We start from the raw sequence: 25,372 nt of genomic DNA, 5'->3' as shown, positions 1-25,372 counted from the left end.
ATGAAAAAGAGCTGTGCACATGCTATACTATAAGCAGGGTTAATGTTATGTGAAAAGGCATGCTCTAACACCAGTACATAGGCTGCAAGTTTTGTCAGGCCTTGTCTGGCTATTTTGGCTTATACGCATTTGGAGTTGAGGACATACAGAATGAATGCTCAATGTTAGAATATATTGGTAAATTAAAGAGGATCTAGAGGAGAATGTCAACAATCAGATGTTGGAGAAATGATATACAGGGAAACCAGAAAGAATTGGATGTGTTTTATGTATAAGACAGTGAAAGAAAACATATTACTCTTCCAGCACGTGAAAAGCTGTTAAAAAGGTCATGGCAATCAACAGTTTTCTCCTCCTGTGGGGCTCTAAGAGCAAGAAATCAACTTTGCAGCAAAGCTATTGAAAGAACTTCCAGAATACAATGTTATGAATTGAGAAAATTCTGTAGGATGTCCGCTTCAGTCTTTTCCACTGTAAGCTTTCAAAACCTGCTTATATTGCAGTCTTAAATGAAATGATATTGCAATACCTCCACCTGTCACAAATGCTTGTCAAAGCACCACCAAGTTTTTCATTGTTTGATTCAGTGCCCATCAATGATGTGTTTTTTTCACTTTGCTTTAAGGTAAGCTGATAGTTTTCTGGAAAATAACGTGTTCTTGAGGCATATGTTTAGACAATGGTTTAATCAAAACTCCATTGTACTTCTGTAATTTGACTTTATTTACCTGGTTCTTTTGCTTTGTAAGACATAAAGGACTGCCTCATATAATTATTTTCTTATTGCAGACAGAGGGACTCTGCCACGTAAAGAGAATGGCCATTGACATTTTGAGTTACAAGCTTTCCTTGCAAAAGTAAAAATTGTGTAAACTTGTTTCAAAATGCAAAGATTAGTTCATGTTTATTTTAGCACTGCACCCTATTACTTCAGAGGAATTTCAGACTTGAAAAGGTCAGTTAATTAATTCAGTGTTATTTAGAAAAAAATAACCCCAAATTTCCTTATGTGTCAGATTCTGTTGAAAGACTTAGGACTGGTTCTAAATTACAATGAGAAATACACATCAAAAATTTAAGTTCTTCACACAAGTGTCTCTGAAGGAAGATATTCTGATTTAAATTTTCCATCATTTACAAAGCTTTTCCTAGTTTCTAAGGAAGTTAACAGATACAGCTGTGTATTGAAAGGCACATGTTGGTAATAGATTTTTTTTTTTTTGTGGTCTTGCTGATCAGTATCACAGGAACTGCATAAAATATACATTTGTGACATTAACAATTTTATCAATGCATTAAACTAGTAGTAGAAAACTCACTACAACTCAGAAGTTCTATTCAAAAATCAAATTCCAAGCTGAAACAATTTAAGGCTTCCAAAATTTTGATCTGTTCTCCAATGCTATATTTTTGATTTTCATATTGTTTCATCCATTCACTTGTGGCTTTCAGGTGAATGAAAACCTATAAGAATAATAGAACTTTATTGCTCTAATGTTCTACTCTTTTGTTTTTATATATAGAGAGATATATATAGATATATATAGATATATATTAATTTCACTGGATTCTTACATACTCATATCAGTGGAAAGAGATAGCTCTATTATATAAATATAAATATCATTTTCTATGGTATGGACCATTGAAAATCTTCATTACAGCACTTGAATAGTAAGATGAATTGTTCAATATATTTTTAACTGATATCTCATTCAGTGAAAGAATTATTCAGGCTGTACACAGTGATCAATCTTTAGTACAGGAAAAGGCTTAGGAAAAAAAAAAAAAAAGTCATCCCATTCACTTTTCCTCTCACTTACAATCGTATCGACCTTTTCAAAGGAAAATTCTTGGAATTCTTGCTGTACTTAACTGTTTGGCAGATTCATCTTTCAAAACGAATTCACTAAGACCCTGCCATCCATGCTGTTAAGAAGAGTACCAAAAGAGCATCTCACACTGATGGCAGCAATATAGTTCTGAACTGTTCTTGGCTTGTATAGATGAAGATGAAAGATGAGAAGGACAATGAAAGATGAATGTATTTCAAATATGCCCAAGATTGCTTTTAATATCAGTTTCTTTTTCTTTAATTAGCTGTGCCACACTCAGTCATGAGGATCAGAATGGAAACAGTTTGGGAGATATCTTTTTAATTATCAATTATATTTCAGTATTAACTGTCAGAATACTAATCATAACTCAGAAAATTTAAAAAGTAAGGGTGTAGTGAGGTTTGATTTAGAGGACTGAAGTTTGTTATGAATGAATTAGCTTAAATATCACAGAATATCTTAGAATATCATAGAATGTCTTGGGTTGGAAGGGACCTTAAAATCATGTATTTCCAAATCCCCTACTGTGGTCAGGGGTGCCACCCAATAGATCAGGTTACGCAGGGCCTCGTGCAACCAGATCTTGAACGCTTCCAGCGATGGGGCATCCACAACTTCTCTGGGCAACCTGTTACAGTGTCTCACCATCCTCTGAGTGAAGAATTTTCTTCTAACATCTAATCTAAATCTCCCCTCCTTTACTTTAAACCATTCCCTCTTGTCCGGTCATTGTCTGCCTCAGTAAAAAGTTGCTCCTCATTTTTTATAAGCCCTCTTTAAGTACTGAAAGGCCTCGGTGAGTTATCCTTGGATCCTTCTCTTCTCCAGGCTGAATATCCCCAGCTCTCTCAGCCTTTCTTCACAGGAGAGCTGCTCCAGCTCTCTGATCATCTTCATGGCTCTCCTCTCGACCTGCTTTAATATGTCCATATCTTTATTGTGCTGGAGACCCCAGAGCTGGATGCAGTACTCCAAGTAGGGCCTCACAAAAGCGGAGTAGAGAGGGACAATCACTTCCCTCAACCTGCTGGCCACTTCTCTGTTGATGTAGCCCAGGATGCAGTTGGTCTTCCGGGCTGCAAATGCACACTGCTGGTGTGTGTTGAGCTTTCAGTCCACCAGAACCCCCAGGTCCTTCTCTGCAGGGCTGCTCTCAATGAGGTCTCCTAGTCTGTACTCATGTCTGGGATTGCCCTGACCCAGGTGCAGCTCTTTGGACTTGGACTTGTGGAACCTCATTAGGTCCATGTGGGCCCACTTCTCAAGCTTATCCCAGTCTCAAGTCTCTTTGGATGGCAACCCTTCCTTCTGTTGTATCGACTGCACCATTCGTCTTGGTGTTATCTGCAAATTTGCTGAGGGTGCACTCAATCCCACTGTCTATGTCATTGATAAAGATATTAAACAGCACTAGTCCCAAGACAGACCCCTGAGGGACACCACTCATCACTGGCCTCCATCTGGATATAGAGCTGTTCACCAAAACTCTCTTAATGTGGCCTTCAAGCCAATTCCTTATCCACTGAACAGTCCACCCATCAAATCCATATCTCTCCAATTTGGAGATCAGGATGTCATGTGGGACCATGTCAAAGGCCTTGCAGAAGTCCAAGTAGAAGATATTGATCAGTGTCCCTTTATCAACTAATGCAGTCCCTGCGTCATAGAAGGCCACCAGATTGGTCAGGCATGATTTGCCTTTGGTGAAGCTGTGCTGACTGTCTTGGATCACTTTCTTGTCTTGCATGTACCCTGATATTGCTTCCAGAAGGATCTGTTCCATTACTTGCCAGGCACAGAGGTGAGGCTCACCAGTCTGTAGTTCTCTGGGTCTTTCTTTCTACCCTTTTTTAAAATGGGAGTGATGTTTTGCTCTTTCCAGTCATCAGGGACTTCCCCTGAGTGCCAGGAGTTTTGAAATATGATGGGGAGTGGTTTGGCAGCTGTGTCAGCCAGTTTCCTCAGGACCCTGGGATTCATGTCATTGGTCCCCATAGACCAATTCAGTAGACCTGTTCAGTTCTATCAGGTGGTCAGACCTGCTCTTTGCTTACAGTGGGAGGGACTTGGATCCCCCAGCTGCCACCAAAGGTTCAGGGAAATTAAACCTGGAACGCCCGACTGGCAGTGAAGACTGAGGCAAAGAAGTTGTTGAGTACCTCAGCCTACTCCACGTCTGTCATTACCTTCTTGTTTATCAGAGGGGATACACTCTCCTTTGCCCTTCTGTCTGGCCAATGTACCTACAGTTCCCCTTCTTGTTATTCTTTACGTTTCTTGCTGAATTCAGTTCCATCCATGCCTTGGCTTTCCTGACCCCATCCCTGCACATCCAAACAGCATCTCTGTACTCTTCTCAGGCTACATGTCCCTACTTCCACTGCCAGTGCATTTCCTTCTTACACCTCAGACTGATAAGCAGGTCCTTACTAAGCCATTCTGGCTTCCTGCCTTCCCTGCTTGATTTCTTACAAATGGTGATGGAGAGCTCATTTATGTTATTTCTAAATCCAGTCTGGAACTTTTTCAAGGCTACTGTAGTTAAGACCTTAGACAGGATTGTGTTGCACTGCAGAAGTACTTATTTTCTATCCAGTTTTTGAATTTCAAATACTCAGTTCAGATGAATTTTAGAAATGATACAGCCTATAAGATCTTACATATGCCTATACTCTCCCAGAGATATGTATCTACTATAAATCATTATTAGAGGCCACTGCATACAAATGGTCTTTGTTCTATAGTCAAAAATTGATTCACAGAACAAAAATTTCCATAAATTATTGCATTGGGAATCCATTTGTTGAGGCTTAGAAGGTTCTGTCTTCTTGGGACTGGGTGCTCAATTCTTTCAGAAATTAAGATGGTGGTAAATTCAGTGCCTGTTCAAGCCAAAATATAAAACTTCCTTGTTTTTCCTTCAGCCTTGTTCCTGGCAGGACAGATTTTTAATCTGTCATTTGTAGTTACGCAGCAGTGAACAAATGACACTTGGCCAAATCTTGTTCAAATATGGCCTCAAAAATGTGTGTGTGTGTGTTTGTGTTTTTTGTTTGTTTGTTTGTTTTTTTGGGGGGGTGGCTAGGGATGAGGGGAGTGGCAAGGGGAATGGGAGGCTGTCTGATTTTTTTTAGAATTTGCATTACAATCTGTTACATTAGTGTCAATGTCTATGATCTTTAGACCAAAATCAGCCTGAACCTTAGGTGTCAAGGCATTGTTGCAAGGGCAATGACTTCAAACAACAACTGTTTGAAGACAGAACATTAACTTAAATGTCTGAGGCACCCAGCTAGCCTTTTAGTGTTTGAAGCAGTTTCCATCAGCAGCAACCAACACTACTTTTTATTGCATAAATATGATTATAATTCAGCATTGTAGAGTCACTTTCTTTTGAAGCAAGACTGTTTGAAAATGTCCTCTGAAATCTTTGTCTGCAAAAGGCTATTGTAAAGAAAACCAAAGGAAAAAAGTTTGTCACATACTGCTGTTATTTGTTATTTCAGATTTAGAATAATTCATATGCTATTCTTACAGCAAGGAATACACTGTATGAATCTGCTTATTATTAGTTTACTATCTCTTCCCTAAACTGCTTTTTGCCCTTATAATCTCAGGTCTGTAACAGCTGGCTCATGTGTTAAGAATCATCTGAAGGGGCTTTTCAGCCTGAATGATGGAACTTTGTACTGGAAAATTATTTCTCTACCTGTTTCTCTACCCTTGAATGTCAGTAATCCTTGTATTCATACGTTCATATGGAAATACACTTCCTTCAGCTCTGTTGGTGCAAGACCACCCTCTCTAGTGTCTGTAACTTGCTGAAGTGTAAATATCCACAAATATTTTTAAGAACTCTGGCAGCTACTTAAACTCCTCAAGTCTGAAATGTTCTCAATCTTCTCATTTTTAATGGAAGAGAAAGCATTTGTATTTTCTTTTATCTTTGCTTGCAGGGACTGCCCACACTTCCAAGAAAAGTAAGGGTGGTCTGTGTGTAAGAATTGTAGAGGAAGAAAATGTTTGAGGGGCAGACTGAAAGTGGCTGTCATTAGTTATATCTTCTAGCTGTGTCTACTGCTATGGTGCTTACAAGATTGTAAAATATATTTCTAGTCTTTTGGGATCTGCTCTGATCTCAGATGTGGTGGCTTGGCAGTATGCAACCAATCATCCCGAGATAGGGAATGTAATAGTTAGAGGTATGCTTGTCATTACTGGTAATTTAATTTCTCTTCAGAATCACCAGTGCGTTCTTTCATGTGTGTGTTTCCTTTTCCTTGCCACTTTTAGTGACAGGCAAGAGAACATTAGAGAATTGTTGGTGGAAGTTATTTTTTCTTTATTCGTGTAAAGCTAGGGGGACAAAAGAGCTCTCACTGCATACAGGTAAATATAGCCTGCAGAGGAAAAGCTCAACCCTTGAAACTGGGAACTGGGTGGGTAAGAAGGATCATGAAATTCACCAAAGGCTTGTTATGACTTAGTCTGAAAATAAATCTACTCCTTCATCTGTATTTCTGTAGAAGGAAACACTTTATCATCACCACACCTTAGCACATTAGAAATGTCAGTTTTCTAAACTGCATATACAAGTGAGGAAGAAATTCCTCTTAAAAGAAGCATCTTAAGCACATTAAATGCATTTATCAAACACTACTCAAAATAGACTTGTTGACATTTATTGGTAAAGTTTGGGTGACTCAAGGGGTTTGAGATTTTTTTTTTCTGTGTGTGAAAAATGATTAATGTGTAACCTCTGAAAATAAACTTGCTTTAAGCACTGCGGGCTGGGATTGTAGTATAGTTCATTTTGAAAATTTTGGATAAAACTTTTAACAGGACCTCTGAGAAAATAGCGTCTCAGCAATTGGATTACTTTTTTTTTTTTGATGGTGAAAGCCAATGGAAAATGTTCTGATCTCACACAGAGATAAATTGTTAGAAGTATTGGGAATGTAGAATTTATGATCACAGAAGCAGAAGTCTAAGAGGTAGGTAAAAACATATCTTAAGAAGACCTCCTGTCCTGAGAAAAACCAAGAGGCAAAAGGAATAAAAGATACAGTTACATCAACTTATGCTGCATATACCCTTCAAGAATTTCAAATTCACATCAGTCTAAAATCATTTTTTCTTTCTAAAAACTTGATACATATTTTCCTTGATTCCCAATTTCAGATGATGTATACAATGTTTTACAAGTTGTATTTATTTTTGAATGGCTTCCAGTGTCAACTTCTAGCAACAGTCTTCTGCATAAACTAGTTATCACAGAACATATTTTAGAAAAATTGTAAAATTATTGAAATTTATTTTAGAAAAAACTCGTAAATGAATAAAAACAAAATCTGATCATATAAGAGTAGGCATATGAGTTTTCTCCCAGGTTAACTGAAAAGGAGAAATTTTGTACAGGCTTCTGAATCTAGGTATATGTTTTACAGTAGATTACCATACTTCCAGTACCTCTACTTAACGCTTCCCCAGTAGTATCTCAGATGAAAATGCATTAGAAAACTTTGTTTTTGTGAACATCTTTCAAAGTTACAAGTAGTTAGTTCTGGTGTACAGCATGGTAAAAAGTCCTTTTAGAGAATGCAACAAAATAAAAATAAAATGGGTATTTTTTGTTGTTTTCAAAAGTGTTGGTAGTGTAATGTGTTCTGAGTTTCCGTTTAATTTTTGTGTTGAAAATGGATATCTCTCTATTAAATTTGGAAGTTATTTTTAATCCAGTCTTTCTAGTAAGAAAGCTAGTCAGCTTCTCAGGCATGCTTTCTAGAAGCTGGCATTGCTTTTATGAGCGTATGATTTATGTGTGGGAAGTATCTGCAGGACAAGGTGAACTACATGTTTAGGCATGCAAGCAGGCATTTTTCCTCATATTCATTCTATTAAAAGTGTCATGGAGTCTTCTAAAATTTTTATTCATTTTTAAAAAATCATTCAAATCCAAACCAGTTTAGTCTGGTGTACCTCACCAGGATTACAAACAAAATTTTCCATTAAAAAACATGTATGTTATCCTATAGGAAATAAAATAAACCACAACTTTTCTGGCTAAAATATAGCTAAGCAAGTTACACTGTATCTATGTTAATGATAAAAGGAAACAAGATTTACTATATTAAAATAACTCAATTGAAAATATACCTTTCTGTCTGATTTTCAGAAGGCCACATGGCTTCTTTTACTGTTAGGAATCCTGCAAAATAAATCACTGATATTTATGAAGTTCTTAATAACTGTTTTTTCACTCAGTGGCACAAGGAAGGATTTACCTAATTCCTGTATATAAGTATTTTTGTATAGTTTATACACTATTGATATAATTTTCTAGACTGTAATATCAATAAACATTTTTTGTTATTTTCTTTCAACTCCATATCTATAAATTAAGCTATCACTTTCTGTAAAAACTGCATCTAATGAACATTCATCACCTGCTTCAGTGGTCAGTCTTTTATTCTTCTGTTTATATAGATGTGATTCTATGTGTGATTCAAAATGTGATTTCTGAACCATAATTAATCTCTGCCTTCTAATCCTCAAACTAAAATGATTTGCAAGCAAAAGCTGCTCATGACTGGGGAATTTGAAAGTGTTCTAAGTCTTTTAGTGGATAGAATGAGAAAGCTAGAGAACGAATGGGTTTCCAAGATGAATTTTTAAATTTTCTGGTTTAGGGAATCACCTTTTTTTTTTTTTTTTCTGGATTAGTAAGAAAACTTACATTTTTATCAGAAATACTGTTCAATATTCTTGTTGTTTCTTACAGCTTGCTTAATTCTCACTGAATGTGATGAATCTGGCTTAGAGTGATTAATGAAGACATTTGTTAAACAACTACAATGCATTATTACTGAACTCAGAATACACCTTTCTCTTCTATGTGCAAGTCTAATTCATAAGGATTTGTTGTTACAAACAAAACTGATACTGATTCAGTTTAACACATCAGTCAATGAAAGCAAAAGATTTTCCCTTAATCCCCCTACTATTCAGTAACATCTTCTCTGATTATTTTAGGAATTTTTCATTCTTTTTCTCCTAATAATTTTCATTCTAAATACTTTTTTTTTTAGCTGAAACAAATCATTGAGTCTCAGAAAAGATTATAAACTTATGGTTCTTCTATGCATATTCTTATTCAGAATTATTTCAGCTTGTTGATATTCTAATCTATGGTATTTTAAAATGGAGATTTCTCTGAATGAAAAGTCCTGTGTCTTTTAAAATATGTTGAATGAATTTTCTCTATCAACTAATGTTTTTTAAATGCCCGTGAACATAATTTTTTTACATGTTTCATAACACTGAACTGAGAAGGAAATTATATTTTCTCACAATGCGCTTAACAGTTGCTCATGCTTTTATTTATCTCTGTGTTAAAATGATTTCTCAAATAAATTCAATGTTTACTAAGATCTTTCTATACACACTAAATGTGGTTTATACTAGCATCAGAGCAAAGTTTATATGTTATGAGACTAATGTGAAAGATATTCCATATGGCAAATATTCAAAAACTTGAGTATCTACCTTTACTGGATTGATACCATTATTAAATTCTACATTGTGAAAGAGAAATTAGTTAGGTCATTGTCCTGGTTTTGGCTAGGATAGAGATAATTTTCCTCCTAGTATGCACTGCTTAGCTGCTGGCCAGGTTAAACCATAGTAGTCATATTTTTAGCTATTGTAAATTGATTTTTTTATTGTATCTATATTTACTGATATTTTTGACCATCTACTCCATTGAATGTACAAGTACCCATTATGGAAGAAGATATTATAAGCAATACTATCAGAAAAACAATTCTTATGGAAAATGAAATAGATTTATCGTGTTGGATCCATAGCATTTGTTGAATATTCTAACTCCACATACTCTGAAAACCTACAGTGATATACACTGGGGTGTGTAACAAATGTCAGTTTTAATGTATGAAATAATCCTATATTTTTCACTGCAGGTGAAGTGTGATCAGTACTGGCCAAGCAGAGGCACAGAAACTTATGGACTGATCCAAGTGACCCTTTTAGACACTGTTGAATTGGCAACATACTGTGTTCGTACATTTGCACTTTACAAGGTATTTAATTCCTTTCCTTTTTGCTGTTTTCCCTCTTCACCTTCCATGTTCCCTTCCCCCCTCCCCTTCATGGAAAATTTCCACTTCATGAAACACTTCTTCTACTGACAGAGTATATTCTTATTGCAGCATGGAGTTTTGTAGGCTAATACAAAACTCTCACTATGAAAAACAACTTAACTGAATGCAATATTAACTAAAGCACAGCCACTTGTTTTGATGCATTAGTGTGCCATATAGTTAAAGTTCATGCGTTTGAAGCATGTAGTATAGAATATAAGAAACATTTCCCTCCATAGCTTGAGTTCAGTTTCTCTGGTCCCGAATGGGATATAAATGGTCTTCTCCTCAATATAATCTACTGCAGGTGTTTCACTCAAAAGTGCCAATATGACACCAAATGAAAATTTTGTCATGAAGTGTTTGTTTGTTTGTTTTTGTTTGTTTGTTTGTTTGTTTGTTTAATTACTTAGAATGGTTCAAGTGAGAAAAAGGGAAGTGAGGCAATTCCAGTTCACTGCCTGGCCTGACCATGGTGTTCCAGAACACCCAACACCATTCTTAGCTTTCCTGCGACGAGTCAAGACCTGTAATCCGCCTGATGCTGGACCTATGGTTGTGCATTGCAGGTAAGCCCAGAATTTATTATGTCAGGATTATTGCTTTTAGGTTTATTGAAGATGAAAACATTTTCTTCTTTCATACAGATTTCTGTGTTTGTCAAAGAAAGAGATGGTTAATGCAAATTAGGGACCAGAGTACAGCACTTCCAACTTGGATGGGTCAAAATTATTTTCTTTGTTCTGTGCAGGAGGAATCAATTTTAGAATAACCAGTGGTTTGCAGTGTGAAAGCACGACACTAGTCCGCAGGGAGAATGCAGAAGTATCTATGTCTTTCAGATGGTGGCATGAAAAAGAAATAGGATCCTATTGGTTTAAGAACCTGTATATTGAAGAAAATGTATTTTTAATAATAAAACAGCTTTTGAAATTATTACTTACATTATGTATGAAAGTAAAGAACATTAAAATTAAGAACAATAAATGGCAACTTTTACTGAATGTTAATGTGTTTTCAAGGATAAACCCTTGAGGACTGTGAGGAGATGGAATGGCAAAGGGCATAGCTGGGGTATGAGCTGAGGCTGAGTGCAGTTTCTGGGAAATGAGTGCTTCATGCAGTTTGCAGATCTCCGTACAAGAGGTGAATTAATAAACTGTAAAGAGAGCAACATCAGCTCCTCTTAATGGTCTGATAGTAAGGGAAATAAACAGGAAGAGAAGGATATTCTTCAGAAATCTCTGAAAAGAGGAAGTCCTGTAGAAAGCCTTAGAATCACACTAAAAGTATCATCAGCATACATCTGCCAATTCTGATAGAAAAAATCTGCAAGATGGAACCCTTTCACCCCTGCATTATGTTGTTATAGTTTACACAGTTTGCTGTGCTGCTCCTTTCAAAGGGAATCCCCAAGATCAATGATTTTTGTGGAATTCATTTAGGGATACCTTCAATTAATAAGGGTAAGGGCTACTTCTTATTCACTGAAACTATGCATGCGTAATGTATTTGAAAAGCAGTATTGTTTTTGTCATCCAAAAACTGAGGATAGGAATTACCAGGATTACAGCACACCACTCTTTTACTTCTGGCCTTTTACATGTTTGTAAGCCAACCACGGAAGCTGGTTATTTGAACATTTCCAAAGTGATTAAAAGAGACTCTTGTAAATGAGACAGGAAAATAAAATCAACAGGAAAATAAAATAATCAGTACTTAAATGTGGAAAGCCACAGATCAGAGAACATGAGACAGAGAGAGAGAGAGATTTAATGCTTATTGAAATTCCATGGTTAGAAACCGGAGTAATTTTAAGTAATAGTATTGCAGTAATAATATTGCAGGCTGAGGGAGGTGATTCTCCCCCTCTACTCTGCCCTTGTGAGGCCCCACCTGGAGAGCTGAATACAGGTCTGGGGCCCCCAGCATAAGAAGGATGTGGACCTGTTACAGCCAGTCTAGAGAAGGGCCATGAAGATGCTTAGAGGGCTGGAGCAGCTCTGCTGTGAAGACTGAGAGAGCTGGGGATGTTCAGCCTGGAGAAGAGAAGGCTCTGGGGAGGCCTTATTGCAGCCTTTTAATACTTAAAGGTGGCTGATAAAATAGGGAGCAAGTTTTCACTTGGGCAGACAACAACTCGATGAGGGGGAACGGTTTTACACTAAAAGAGGGGAAATCTCAATTAGATGTTAGGAGGAAATTTTTCACTCAGAGGGTGGTGAGGCACTGGAACAGGTTGCCTGCAGAAACTGTGGATGCCCCATCCCTGCAGGTGTTCAAGACCAGGCTGGACAAGGCCCTGGGCAACCTAATCTAGTGGGTGGCATGAGGGTTGGAAGTAGGTGATCTTTAAGGTACCTTACAACCCAAGCCATTTAATGTTTCTATGATTCTATGAATATTACAAATCTGTTTTTATAGCTTGCTGACAGTGAGATATTTTTGTACCTGTTTTTACAATATTGTAAAACATTTTGAATATTGCCTAAAATAAACGAACACAATTATAGATTGTCTTAGCTGTCATTTTGTCAGCTTGATTTATATATGTAGCATATCTCCAAAGAGGTGCTTAGCAAAGAAATTATGTTCTAAATAACAACAACAGCAACAACAACAATAACAAACAACAACAACAACAACAACAACAACAACAATAATAATAATAATAATAATAATAATAATATGAATCCTCCTAGTCTGGGAACACTGATAAATTGGTATAATTATCTAAATTCTCTAAATGCAAAAATAGACAAATTGAATTAGTTGTTAAGAGTCATACGGCAAGTCAGTGGGAAAGATGAAATGAAATATAAAGCTCATTATCACTCAATGGTGTTGATGAACTGCAAGGCCATTCTTTTCTCTGTTGTGGTTATATATCAACACTTCAGTGAAATTGGTAATCAGGTTATGAGGTGATGCCTGTTGAGGGATTTTTATTTCCAACTTCCTATTAATTTGTTTATCCATGCTCTAAAATATGCTTATCCTGTAAATTTGTCCAAACTCTTTGCTTTATATATAGCTTTTGGAGAAATTTTAGGCATTTCACACAACCTATCCACTCCCAACAATCTATCTATCGAGCAGAAGACTAATGAAACCCAATTCATTGCAAAATTTGAAAATTTGTGTCTCTGTACTTGAAGATTTTGATGTGTTTGGGCATGTAGCAGCAAATGTTGAAGACATTCTGAAGTTTATTCATGTAGCTATTAACTCAGCAGTAGCTTAATAAAGCCATTCTTACAGTGGTAATGCTTATATATGTCTCTCCATTCAGCTCTTGTTTTTAAGGCGCGTAGTAGGAACATTAAATTTTGAGATTTGTATTCCTTTACCATTTTCAATTTGACATTAACAAATTAGTTAAAAATTAGAAGAGGGACACTAACAGAGCATCAGCATTTTTTATTCTTTTATTTTTTTAGGCTAAGAATACGTGTCTAATTAAGCAACGTGAAAACCTTTCACATTTAGTTTGAAATAAAAGTACTGGAAGTGAATAAAGATTTCATTTCAAACTGAGAAAAAAAAATCATTTTATGATGAAAATGAAAAAGTAAGCAACTTTTGCATACTGTTTTTCTTTCTTGTAATCTACTTTCAGATTTTTCTTTCTTTCTCTGCTGCTGGCTGTAGATGGCCCTTAATTCTATAGACTCTTCTATAGACATATTCTATGCCTATCCTTCACTTACTCTGTTTCCTCAAACACAGTTCACTATGTTTTATCATATTGCTGAACTGCTTCAATATGAAATATGTTTCTGTTAGCGCAGAAATGTTGCAAATAAAAGCTAGTGGGCAAATAAGCAGTGGGAGGAGTTATCCGTCTATAAAATTTCTGTGAGTTTAGCTCAGGGTTTCTGACATCCAGTAAAAGTAACAGGAGCCCTTCTGATTAGGGAATAAATAAAAGACTCGGGTATCTGCATTTTGATCATTGTTAAGTAACCCTACATTTATTCTGTATTTATATGTAGGTATTGTAAGTGAAAGGTTTAGCCCAATTTTTCCCTTATTACATGCTCCAAATCTGCCTTAAGATTGACCTACAGTTGCCTTTCAGTCCACTTTACATTAAAAGATTTTTCCCCGTTTGTTTGATGATTTGGGGAGGTGGCTATACATTCTATAGGGAATAAGGGTAGTGGTCACTGCTGCTTCACATCACTGCTTCATGAGTGTGGCCCCAGAGAACTTTGTATCAAAACCTTAGTAGGTGATAAGCTAATGTAATATCCTGTTCCTGGGAAATGCTTGCTGAGTGTATGAAGAATTTAATAATGTACAGTGTTGCTTATTAGGGAGAAAGCCTGAGGTGAAAGCAGTGACACCTGAAGAACCCACTCTGTAAAGATCTTAATAAATTCTATTTACATAACAGTGACCAGAAAAAAATGCATAGTCTGAAGTGGTGAAATTAACTGTGAGTACAATATAACAATTACCATTCAAAATTATTTGACTTGACAAGACATGTTCTGATAAGTGGAGGTCTAACAACTGTCTAACAAATGCAGGCTGAAGCCTTCATAACAAATTTGTGCAGTGAGACCAAAGAAAAATAGAGAATTGTATGATCTGAATGTATGATAACATAAATAATTTGTTATTAATGTCCATATAAGAGACATCTTTGCATGTCATTTGTACACCCAGTCTTGGATAATTAACTATTTGGTTGCCTGCGTAGTACTGAATTTGTATCTAATACACAAGTCAAAAGCATGTTGAGAAATGTCATATAAATATTCTAGCAGTCAAGGCTCTTACCTGTGCAGAAAAGTGAGGAGATTTTTAAGATGAAAAGGCAACTGAAGTATAGTTAAAGCTACATTTTTTTTTATTTTTTATTTTTTAAGGAGAATACATATGTCATTGCTGAAAGGATTATGAAGAAACTCCAAATAGACAATATCAAGGTCTAATCTAAATGTGGGTTTGTTTATATATATAATCAGATATTATGGTAGGACTACCTTTTTAGGTAGTTTTACTGATTTTCAATGCATTCTTCTTCCAGGAAAACTCTATGCTTTCTACCTATATCCACCAGGAAAGCTAGTGTAGCAAAGTTATATTTAGAAATATATTCATTATAAACTGCCATGTTCCATGATCCTTTTGTGAGTTACATTCTCCCAAAGACAGCAGCATCATTATTTTCAGTGTGAGACTTGAAAAGTGAAAATGGCAGAAGAAAGCAGGTAAATCAAAGCTAAGGCTTGCCCCAAGAAGAAATAATAAGGCATAAGAAATTCAGCAATCTCATCCTGTCTGTAGATACTTTCCATAATGCATATACAGATCTTGACTGGCCTATTAAGAGTAAGTTGTCTGAGAATTTTTTTGTGGTGGTAGAAATACTTTGTACAGGCAGATGCTTTTTCTTTACAGTTTATTCTATTTTAAGCCTGTATCCTATCAGGCCTTTACATAGTAGCTTAATAATATCACAGTGCAACTGGTGTCTCGGCATGACTTGCCATAATTTGCAAAGCTGATCTAGAAAAAAAAGTGTTTCTTTAATGAAAAAATGCAGTCTTAAGCCATAGAGTCTGCATTGGAGATGCTGTAATTTGTGGTTTAATGATAATGGGGAAAGCACACGTTTTTGTTTGAAGTTGGATAAGTGCAGGCAAACAGGTGCTAATCAGATCACAATAAAATAGCACCAGAGGGTGTTCGGAGCTTTATGCCTCTATGTTTTCAAAACATCACAGAAACTTTAGTAGTTGATTCAGTAACACTACAGAATAGTTTAACATGCAAGTGCAATCCCATGTTTGGATATGCATAACATCAGCACCAAAGGGTGTCTTTAAGACACTTTGTAAAGTTTTGTTATTTGCTGTTAATGATGCTATTGCAAACACAGAAACCTGGATTGTATGGAAAAATGTGGCTGTTTTATATAACTCCATGTCTAAGTCTGAGTGTATTAACACAGTCAGCACAGTAAAAAAAAAAAAAAAAAAAAAAGTTAATTTTCAAAAAATAACAATATGCAATGTGATGTTGTATTTTTTAAAGTAGTATTTTTACTTATTTTTTTTGTTCAATGTTTCAGCATCAGAGAGAGAGATCTAAGGCAATGATTTTCTAGTGGATTTTTTTTTTTACTTGTTACTTTATCTCCACATCTTTTGAACCTGCTTATTGTTTTTATTGTTTTTGCCACATCCCTCATGAGTGCTCATTTTCTAATCCTGGTAGTGAGTAGGCTGCAGATGACTGTCTGTGCTTTTTAACAGTGGGGAGAAAAATCTCCCCACTATATATTCAGAAATCTCTCAAAGGAGATTCAAAAACATTAAAAGCTTCCTCATCCCTTTCCTCTCCCTACCCTGAGAGCAACTCAGAATCTTACCTGTCTTCCCTGCACAGTTGAAAACTCTGAAGAGGAAAACATAACAAATGTATTTTACTGTGACAAGTGTTTCAGGATCACAAATATTCTAAACTTCCCGTGCTTTACCTCCATTCCTTATCTAACAGCTACTGGGATGCTGCTATGAGTTGGACTGTACAAACTCACAAATATTTATTCACAAATAAAAATCAGAGAGGTTAGGGTAAGGTTCTTCTTAGATTCCTTTCGTATAAGAATATAGCTAGTGACCATGCTTAAGATATTTAGTTCCTTGTAAAATAAAAATGCAACAATCTGTAAGTTCCCTGTTTTTCATTGTATTCCATTTGTATTCATAGTTTCAGTTATTCCAACTATGCAGAACGTTGAGAATTTCATTTTTCAGATTTCATTTCTGTCTTACACAAAATATCCCAAGGCTTACAGAGTTTGATACTGTAGGAATCTAACGTCTTCTTAAAGAACTGGAAATGACAGTAATCACTCTCTGTCCAGTGCTGTTAGGAATCACATACATGTTTAGTGTAGAAAATTTTGAGTGGGTGTTCTGTCTTCATTATAGTTGTACTTGAAATTGTAGAATCTACTAGAAAATAGGAAGGAGTCTGGAAAAAGGGTTGATAAATGCTAGCTAGCCAAAATGAACCATCAGCACACTGATGAGGCATCATTGGTATAGCAAGTAACTATTTGATTATCACCTGTATGAGTGGTAAAACAGAGATAAAGGAGTTGGGACTTGCTTTCATATTCTCACCTTAAAACCTTTCCATGTTGTGATAGTTTAAATTCCAAAATCTTCAAGTTTGAAAACCAGTCTGTTTTATGAAGATCATAGAGGAGTTTTCACCTGTACTGTGTTACTCTCTTGCATTTATACAGAAAAAGAGCAGAGTCACAGTCTGTATTCTGATGAATCCAGTGAGAGATGGAATTTAGCTCTGTTTCAAATTTGACAGTCACTAGCTGGGATCATCTTGACTGCAAAGATGTCAGTTATCTCCCCTAACTGATCACTCTTCAAGTTAAGAATAGTCTGGGTCTTATAAACTTAGGTCTCTGATTTGTTTTCTTAGATTTAAGTGCTAACGTGAAAAACATGGAATGATGAGCATGACAAGGATTACCATATAGTTGTTAGTATGGCAGTGTGCAGGGTCCTTAAAGATTGGCTAGGGTATCTTGATATTTTTTTCTTTGAGTAGGAATATGTGTGCTGCTTCCTAGGCATTACCAAAAAGTCCTCCACAAGGTGACAAACACCAGTAAACTGATACTCATGTATTTTCAAGTTTTAAGTTAAAAAACAGTTCTGTCCAGGAAACCAGCCTTTCCTAAAAGTTAAACTGAAGCTGTTCTATTACGTGCTTCAGCTGTTCATAAGCAGAAAGAAAAGTATCACTGGAACCACTATTAAAATCCAAAAGCATACAAATAACAAATAGCAGTACTTCTTCATCCAGGTTCAAATATCAGAAAATACCTACTTGTGGTCTTTTTGATTAAATCAGTCCTATGTGTATAAAGCCATCTTTGTCTGGCACATAGCCTGTGGTTCAGGGGTTTATAGTCACCAGAGCTGTGACTCAGGGATGGATTAGCTTTTGAAATCCTAAAAAAAAAGCCACTATAAGTGCACAAGGAAAGATTTTGTTTCTGGTAGAAGTCAAAAATCTGTAAAGGATCATAGTAAATGCCATTACCAGATAGGATCAGTGATCTGTCTAGACCAGCATCCTGTCTCGGATGACAAAGGCAGAAATTTCAGGACTCCAGTATGGACAATATTTCAGTAAGATTTCTTCCTAGCAGAAAGCATCTAGTGACTAGCTTACCACTACTTCATGACAATTTCTATTCTTTTCTTCCTTTATTCCTTTAGCTACCTAGACAAACTTGTAGATATTTTATTTCTGATATTCATGATTGTATGCACATTTTAAAGAACAAAACCAAACTGTCTTTTTACTTTTTTTTCCTTGTCGAAGTATTATGCTCTAGGTGGTTTTCACACATCAAGTTAGAAGATACCTATTTACTTCTATTTAAACACTTATCTCTTCATTTAACTAAATGTTCTTGGTAAAAGAAAAAAAAATGTTAATGCCATTTCATGTTTTACACATCTACAACTTTTCCTTAGGTTTATCCTTTGCAGCAAACTAGGATAGTAAGCAATCTTAACCTGTTTCAGTCATAGTCAAATGAGAGGGCAGAAGAATCCTCACATCCCTTGTCATTTTTTTGCAGCCCATCTCTCCTCTTTCACTTGTGTCATACCCTTTTTGCATAGTTTTAGTAACAGTAGATATTCCTCAGTCTTTATGTTTTAATAAGACATAAGGCAGCAAAAATAAGTCCAGAATTATGACAGGTTTTCTCACAAAGCTCTCCAGTGGACCTGATCTGAATTCAGCCAAGAAATGGTTGAGCAGTTCTCCTGGAGACTGATGACTTTTCACTCAGTGAAATAACCTGCCCCTTACGAAAAAGTAGTAATTTGTGAAAGATTTTTTGAACACAAGCAGTGTCTTTTCCATAGTTTATCTCAAATTACGAATATGTTGGTGCTGATAATTATTTCCATATATATATTATCATGTCCTCCAAGGCCTGTAATTTCCTTTGACCTAGGCTGTAGTTTGATACATTATTTGATCAGCTCTCTTAGTGAGTCATTTTATCCATATGTATTTAGTTAATTGGTTATTTTTCTCCCCGCCCATGTTTATATATAATATACTCTACAAAGGAAAAGGAAATCTGACTGCTTGCAGCTGAGTCTAGTAAAAGAGCAATTAGGTTCTATCAGAGCCAGCAGCTGCCCATAATGAATTCTGAATTAAAATTACGAGGGAAGAAAAGAATCCAGCCATCTGCAGGAAATGTGAAAATATTTTTGTAACCCAATAGCTGAATTTTGGAAAGGGGTGTCTCTGAGATTTCCCAGCTGTACCTACAGTATATTCCAGAATATCCATGGACACATAGTATACTGGAACACATTGCATCAACTTGGCTACTTGGCATGCTTGGCTAACTTTGAACAGGCTGTATTTTGATCTAAAGTAATCAGCATGAAAGCCTCTTTAAATCATCTCCCTGTGTCTCTAGAAATAAAATGCAGCTTTAAAAATCATCCTGTTATCTTTCAGTGGAAGCTTTCCAATCAGTATTCAGCCCTGAATATTTATCTTTCTTCATTTTTCATACTTGCATATACTTAGTTCAGAGTCTCATCATTTGTTATCAGGTTTTCTCAAGGTCTGCTCTTCCAAGTGAATTCTGAATTGTGGTACTTGGTTGGTGTTTCTATTTTTATTTATTTATTTATTTTTGTCAACTGAATTTTAAAATTAAATGATAATTGTTTAAAAGTTACCATAATGCTATTGCTATCTAAGCTCATTTTAAAGCTATTTTGTGACAGGGAAAAATAAATAAATAAATAAATAATCATTATATCTTTTCCACGGTATGTGCTCATGAAGTTCAATATCCCCTCCACCCCCGCCCCAAAAAAAAAAAAAAAAGGAAAGAAGATTAGTGCCCAACCTTTAAATGATAAATTGTGATTAAGAATGGTAAATACTTAGTGGTATTTACAACTCAAAATACGATTTTCTACTGCACTGTGCAGAATTTGTGCCGATGTAAAGGCAATGGAAGTAAAAAAAAAAAATCGGAAGTAGAACCAGTAACCAAACTATTCATCTTTAGTGAAGTGTTGACAGAGATATCAGAAAAGATTTTTATTCATTTCAGCATTCAGTCTAATAAAACAGAGGCCTGGAAGAGTCTTGATATGAGCTCGTCAAAGAAGATTCATAGTATTTTCTTCTCTATTTTCTGCTATGTAAAATCTCACTACATCATTACAGTATTGCAACCATCTCAGTTTAAACCAAATCTAATATTGCATGATTATGTTTTTCTCATCCTCTGAATGTATCCTCTTAGACATATCAGTTCTCTTTGGAAAACGAAGTGTTGTTTTGAGATGAAAATCTGAAACAGCAGGTTTGCTACTATAGTCCAATTGATTTCAAGCTTTGAGACTAATTTCTGATTCTTTCCAAGTTTTCAAAGGAGAAAAATAAAATAATTAATGAAAATTTATAGGTAGGTAGAACCCAATTGATTTAGAGCTTTGAACTGATTGATATTGAAAATATAGCCAACACAGACTTCGGACACATGGTGTTATGTCTTGTCTTCCTTTTTTGCTGTGTGTTTACCAGGTGAAGTACTGTGTCTGGAAGAGTGTATGAGACCTCTTCACTGCTCTTCTTTCAGTCCAAAAAACAAGCATGACAAATGGCAAAAGGTAGTGTTGTGGCTTGAAATACAGGAATCCTGAGGCTAGAAAGTACTAAGAAAAATAAACCGTTGTTGATAACATAAAGTATATGAACATCTAGATATAAGGGGCCAAGAAGGACTCTGAAACTATGAAGCACCTGAGTGTTCAGCAAGTGCTTTCAAGGTTGTCCTGTTAACCAGCACTGCAGAAAACTACTCTTCCCATCTTTTTTTTTTTTTTTTCAATTCTGTTTCAGATAGCATCAGTTCACCTTTCGATTTCCCACATAAATAGGGTGATAGCTCTTCTTCACATGGCGTGGAAGAGTGGGGTCAGCATGTCCCTGCCAGCAAAGTCCACGTGAAAGTGTAATCTAAACACAGAAATAAGCAGAACTACAGAATGACTCTTCAAAACATTCCACCCCAAGAATGCAAAACAGGTTAAAATGCAAAGAAATCAGGGAAGTAGCTGTTAGCAGCAAGCAGCATAATTTCTGCTCATTGACTTCTTTGTTGTGCTGTAAACGTCACTTTTATTTATCAACGATTCAAGCACGGTGTACTTCCTCTCATAAATTACCTATAAGCATACTTTTCTGTATTTACTACAGCTGTTAATGCATAGATTTGTTGAAGGTAACCAGTCACAGATGTGCTTTTAAAATTAACCTCAAAATATATTCTTAAAAATTCTATTACACTAGATTCTATTTCAGTAGATCTTAGATCTTTCATTCCTTAGTGGAATTCATAGTGACAGGAATGCTTTGTGAATTCGTTGTACGGTACAATGAGCATAAAATATGTGCTGAAACTCACCAAATTTCACAGAGAGGATATTTTTAGGATAGTTACTCTTTGAAGCTAAATACAGAGTGCAATACACTGAATATATAAGACTGTGTTTAGAGCAGTAGGAAAAATAGAGGGATATCTGAGAACTGGATTAATTTTGAAATTAAAAAAAAAATCACTATAAATCCCTGTGCATAGATAAAACAGTACGAAGAAATAATGTTTATTCTAATTTCATTTCTTTATATTTCTGAGTAATTGAAGAAATCAGGTGATACTGTGATTTATAGTAAGGTGTATGTATAAAAATCCTCTGTGGAAAGTAGAATTAAGGCCTGTATTCATGTATTGCTGTGTAAAATCAACAATCAGTCTGAAGGGAAAAGGAGATAAGAAAGAGAAGTGGTATGAAATAGGCTCAATGAACTTTTCAGTTGTTATATTGTGTAATTTCTGCTGTGTTCCATCTTGTGAACAAAACAATAAGAGATCTTTTTTCACCAGCAATTCATAATTTCAGAAAAGAAGCAGGCAAGAGTAGTAGGTGAAGAAGCAAGTAGAAGTACTTTGTAATGTTCTGTTGCTTTTAAGAAAGAAAAAGCAAGGATCAGAAATAGTGCTGTATCTCTTCAATGGCATAGCCACTAAGAGTGTCAGGTACCCGAAGGCTAAAATATTGATTGAAAGGAAAAGGTCTAGATGGTCTGGTTAGCAGACAGGGGAGTGCAGGGAAAGCTTGTTCTTTCTTTTAGTTTGTGGGACCATGAGACCAAATTTAGAGAGCGAGTATAATCTTTCCTAGGACATATCTTGAATAACGTTTTTAGAGTGCTTATCCTAATTAAAGAAAAGTCTAATATAAGGATTTCTGGAGAAGTTTCATGTGTAACTGGTTGTTTAATGAACCTTACTGGATCATTCTCTTCAAGAATTTATTTTTGTTGTCCATAGTATTCTGCAACAATGAGTTTCATAATTTAATTATGTACTTTATAGAAAGTACCTCCTGTTTGTTTTAAATTCTGTTTCATCGTTTCATTTCATGATCCTACTTCTTGTGTTACGATCAAAAAATGAACAGTCATTTTCTATTTGCATCCTCCACATAATACATGATTTTATACAGTTGCTGCCTTATTTCCCTTTCTCCCAAGTCATCTCTGCTCCAGGCTGAGTTGATATAGTTTGATTACCCTCCCCTTCATACTGTATCATCCTCTTTGATGTGTTTTCTTCACCCTTATGAGCTCTCTATCCATTCTGAGGTGCATCACACTGCCCATCGTGGAGGCAGTGCAAGGACAGCCCCTTGACATGCAAAATGGCCTCAGGATTATACTCATGGCAGAATTTCTAGAAACCTTCAGTAAACAGTAGATTAACAGAGTTGTGAGTGAATGAATGAGTGAGACAATAAATATAAATCCCTCCCATTTGTCATACAGAAACCTCCTAAAGCTAATTGCATTGCAAAAATGTAACTTAAGGTAAATGGCTGAAAAATTGTGCTCAGACAGTACATAGTGGCTGTAATATCTGTGATCTTAGACATTTTCCTTTCCACCATTACTTTAATAAACTACTTTTTAGTAGTATCTTTTGCAACATGGTGCATCTTCCTCCAGTGCTAATTCATAAATTATTTCTAACACTAGTCAGCTTTTAGTCTGTGGAATTGCTCTTTATATTATGCACTTCCAGAACTTTCATATGTCTTTGGAGCTATGTAGGAAGCCCTCTGCATTTCTGTGGAGTTCTGGTTCATGACAGACCTGGATATGAAGTTACATGAGAGGATTTGAACTGCTGGAAAGGAATGTCCCTGCTAGAAGCAGTTCTTAAAACTTATTTTTGTTCAGTTGAACATTCCTAATGCTACATTTTTACCTTGTCTGGAAAACTCAGCTTTTAAAATTATATATTAAAGTGGGTTTTTTTGTTGTTGTTGTTTGTTTGTTTTTTAATTATTATTATTTTATACAATATAAGACTTTGTTTATAAACACCTTTAGCATGTGCATTTAAAAAATCAAAATCTATGAGCTTTGATTCTGTGTGATTTAACACTCAAGAGTTTGTTAACAATCTGATAAAACTGCTTCTTGTCCTTGATCTCTCCAGAGCTGAACTCAGGATTAGATGAAGAACGGATTTACTTCCTGAACATTATTACACTCTGCTGTTACATACCACAAAATAAATAAATAAATAAAAGTTATGCTCAAATCTGGGGCAGTTATATTAAAAGAACTTTTGGTAGAATTCTGAGAACATAGAAACCAAAAGGAAAATCTTCATAGAGCTTAGTAAAGGTAGGAAGGTCTAAAGCTGGCTTTTGATTTGTGGGCCTCCTATCCTTTTGCCAGCTACCTAAGAAAACTCTGGTGATCTCTAAACTGAGCTTTATGTACTTGTACTGGAATCTTCCCATTTTCTGATTTTTTCTTTCCTCCCCTGTTCATTTTAAGAAGCCTTATGTGCCTTCAGTAACAAATATGGTCCCCTCCATGCATAGTATAGAGGTGAAGAAAACATAATGGCTAAAGTCATCTTGTTTGGTGAAGCATTGTGCCTAGAAATGTGTTGTATACATTACTTGATTGCTAGTATTATATTGTAACTATAGAGGAAGGGAAGGGAAGGGAAGGGAAGGGAAGGGAAGGGAAGGGAAGGGAGGGGAGGGGAGGGGAGGGGAGGGGAGGGGAGGGGAGGGAAAAGAAAGTTATTGTGCACTTGCAGAGCAATTCTCAAAGGTCTTTCATAAGCCAGTATGAGAATTCTTACTGACCAGTATCTCTTTGTAAATGAAATTTAAATGTACCTCTTTGCAGAAAGCCTTTATGTTTTTGCAGCCAGATTTATCCCCTCAAATGGATGTTTAATGGTTTCATAAGCTTTTTTTGCTGCTTCCTGTACAGAAGGCTGGTTTTAAACTGTGTCCTAACTTCCTAACAGGACAAGGGGGAAAATAATCTAAATATTGCCCTTATCAGAACTACTACTGAATTTATGTGGGATTGGAACCTAATTAATCATGTGAAGTTCCTCAAAAAAAAAAAAATCCAGGCATTTCTAAACGTTTCCCATATCACAACCAATTTTATGTACTTTCAGTCAATAAATGCAAGCTTCATTCAGTATGAAACTGTAATATTCAGTCTTTTTTTTTCCCACTGACATGAGTCAAAAATGTCCTAAATGATTTTTGGTCCATATTTTACTATCTTTGCTTCCAATTAAATAGCCTATGAATACTGGCAATTACACTGCCTTCCTTTGCCAAATCACTGAAGTATCAGTAATGGGTCATCATTTAAACAGCTACAAATTAATCACAAAATCCAACCTTTAACACATCCATACAGTGACTATAATGTGGAATGGCCCCTCTATGCCTCTTATTTTTTCCTTTTGTGAATTGCAGATGTATTGCATCACAGGACATTAAGCATGTTTCAGCTCAAGAGACTGAGCCAGTCATGTTTTTAGAAATTGAAAACAAATGTTGTAATACTTTAAATGATAACATTTCAAGCAATAACAATTTCCTAGTTGGAATGCCTGTTTAATAGATTGCTTAGGTTTTCAGCTTGTAAACATAACAATATCTACCACTAACTGTAATTATTTTTGTAAAAAATTCCGACAGTAACACCAAAAGATGTAAACAGGGCAAGAAAATCATAACAACTGTAGAGAACTGTGGAGTTAATTTGTGAAATTAGTCTCATCAGCTGAATTATCATCATTTGCAGAAAATAAATAGATTTTTTTTTTCAAGCAGAATGTAGATCTGGATGTACAATTCAGTAAGATATAACAAAAGTCTGTTAATAACAGACTTCAGTGGATTGCTTCAATCCTGTTTAGGATTGGGCCTGTATATT

General features: G+C 35.6%; 1 protein-coding gene across 1 annotated transcript in view; it reads left to right on the top strand.

Annotated features, from left to right (window-relative positions):
* The window catches only part of PTPRD (protein tyrosine phosphatase receptor type D), a 420,315-nt gene that overhangs the window by 368,670 nt on the left and 26,273 nt on the right, over window positions 1-25,372 (top strand). Inside the window, 3 exon segments of the mRNA XM_035569749.2 lie at window positions 9,818-9,937; window positions 10,411-10,425; window positions 10,427-10,566. Coding sequence (XP_035425642.1) covers window positions 9,818-9,937; window positions 10,411-10,425; window positions 10,427-10,566 — 275 coding nt within the window.

The sequence above is a fragment of the Cygnus atratus genome, chromosome Z (assembly GCF_013377495.2).
Source record: "Cygnus atratus isolate AKBS03 ecotype Queensland, Australia chromosome Z, CAtr_DNAZoo_HiC_assembly, whole genome shotgun sequence".
NCBI classification, from domain to species: Eukaryota; Metazoa; Chordata; class Aves; order Anseriformes; family Anatidae; genus Cygnus; species Cygnus atratus.
Note: the sequence above shows the minus strand (reverse complement) of the source record. Positions and strands in the feature narration are given on the sequence as shown.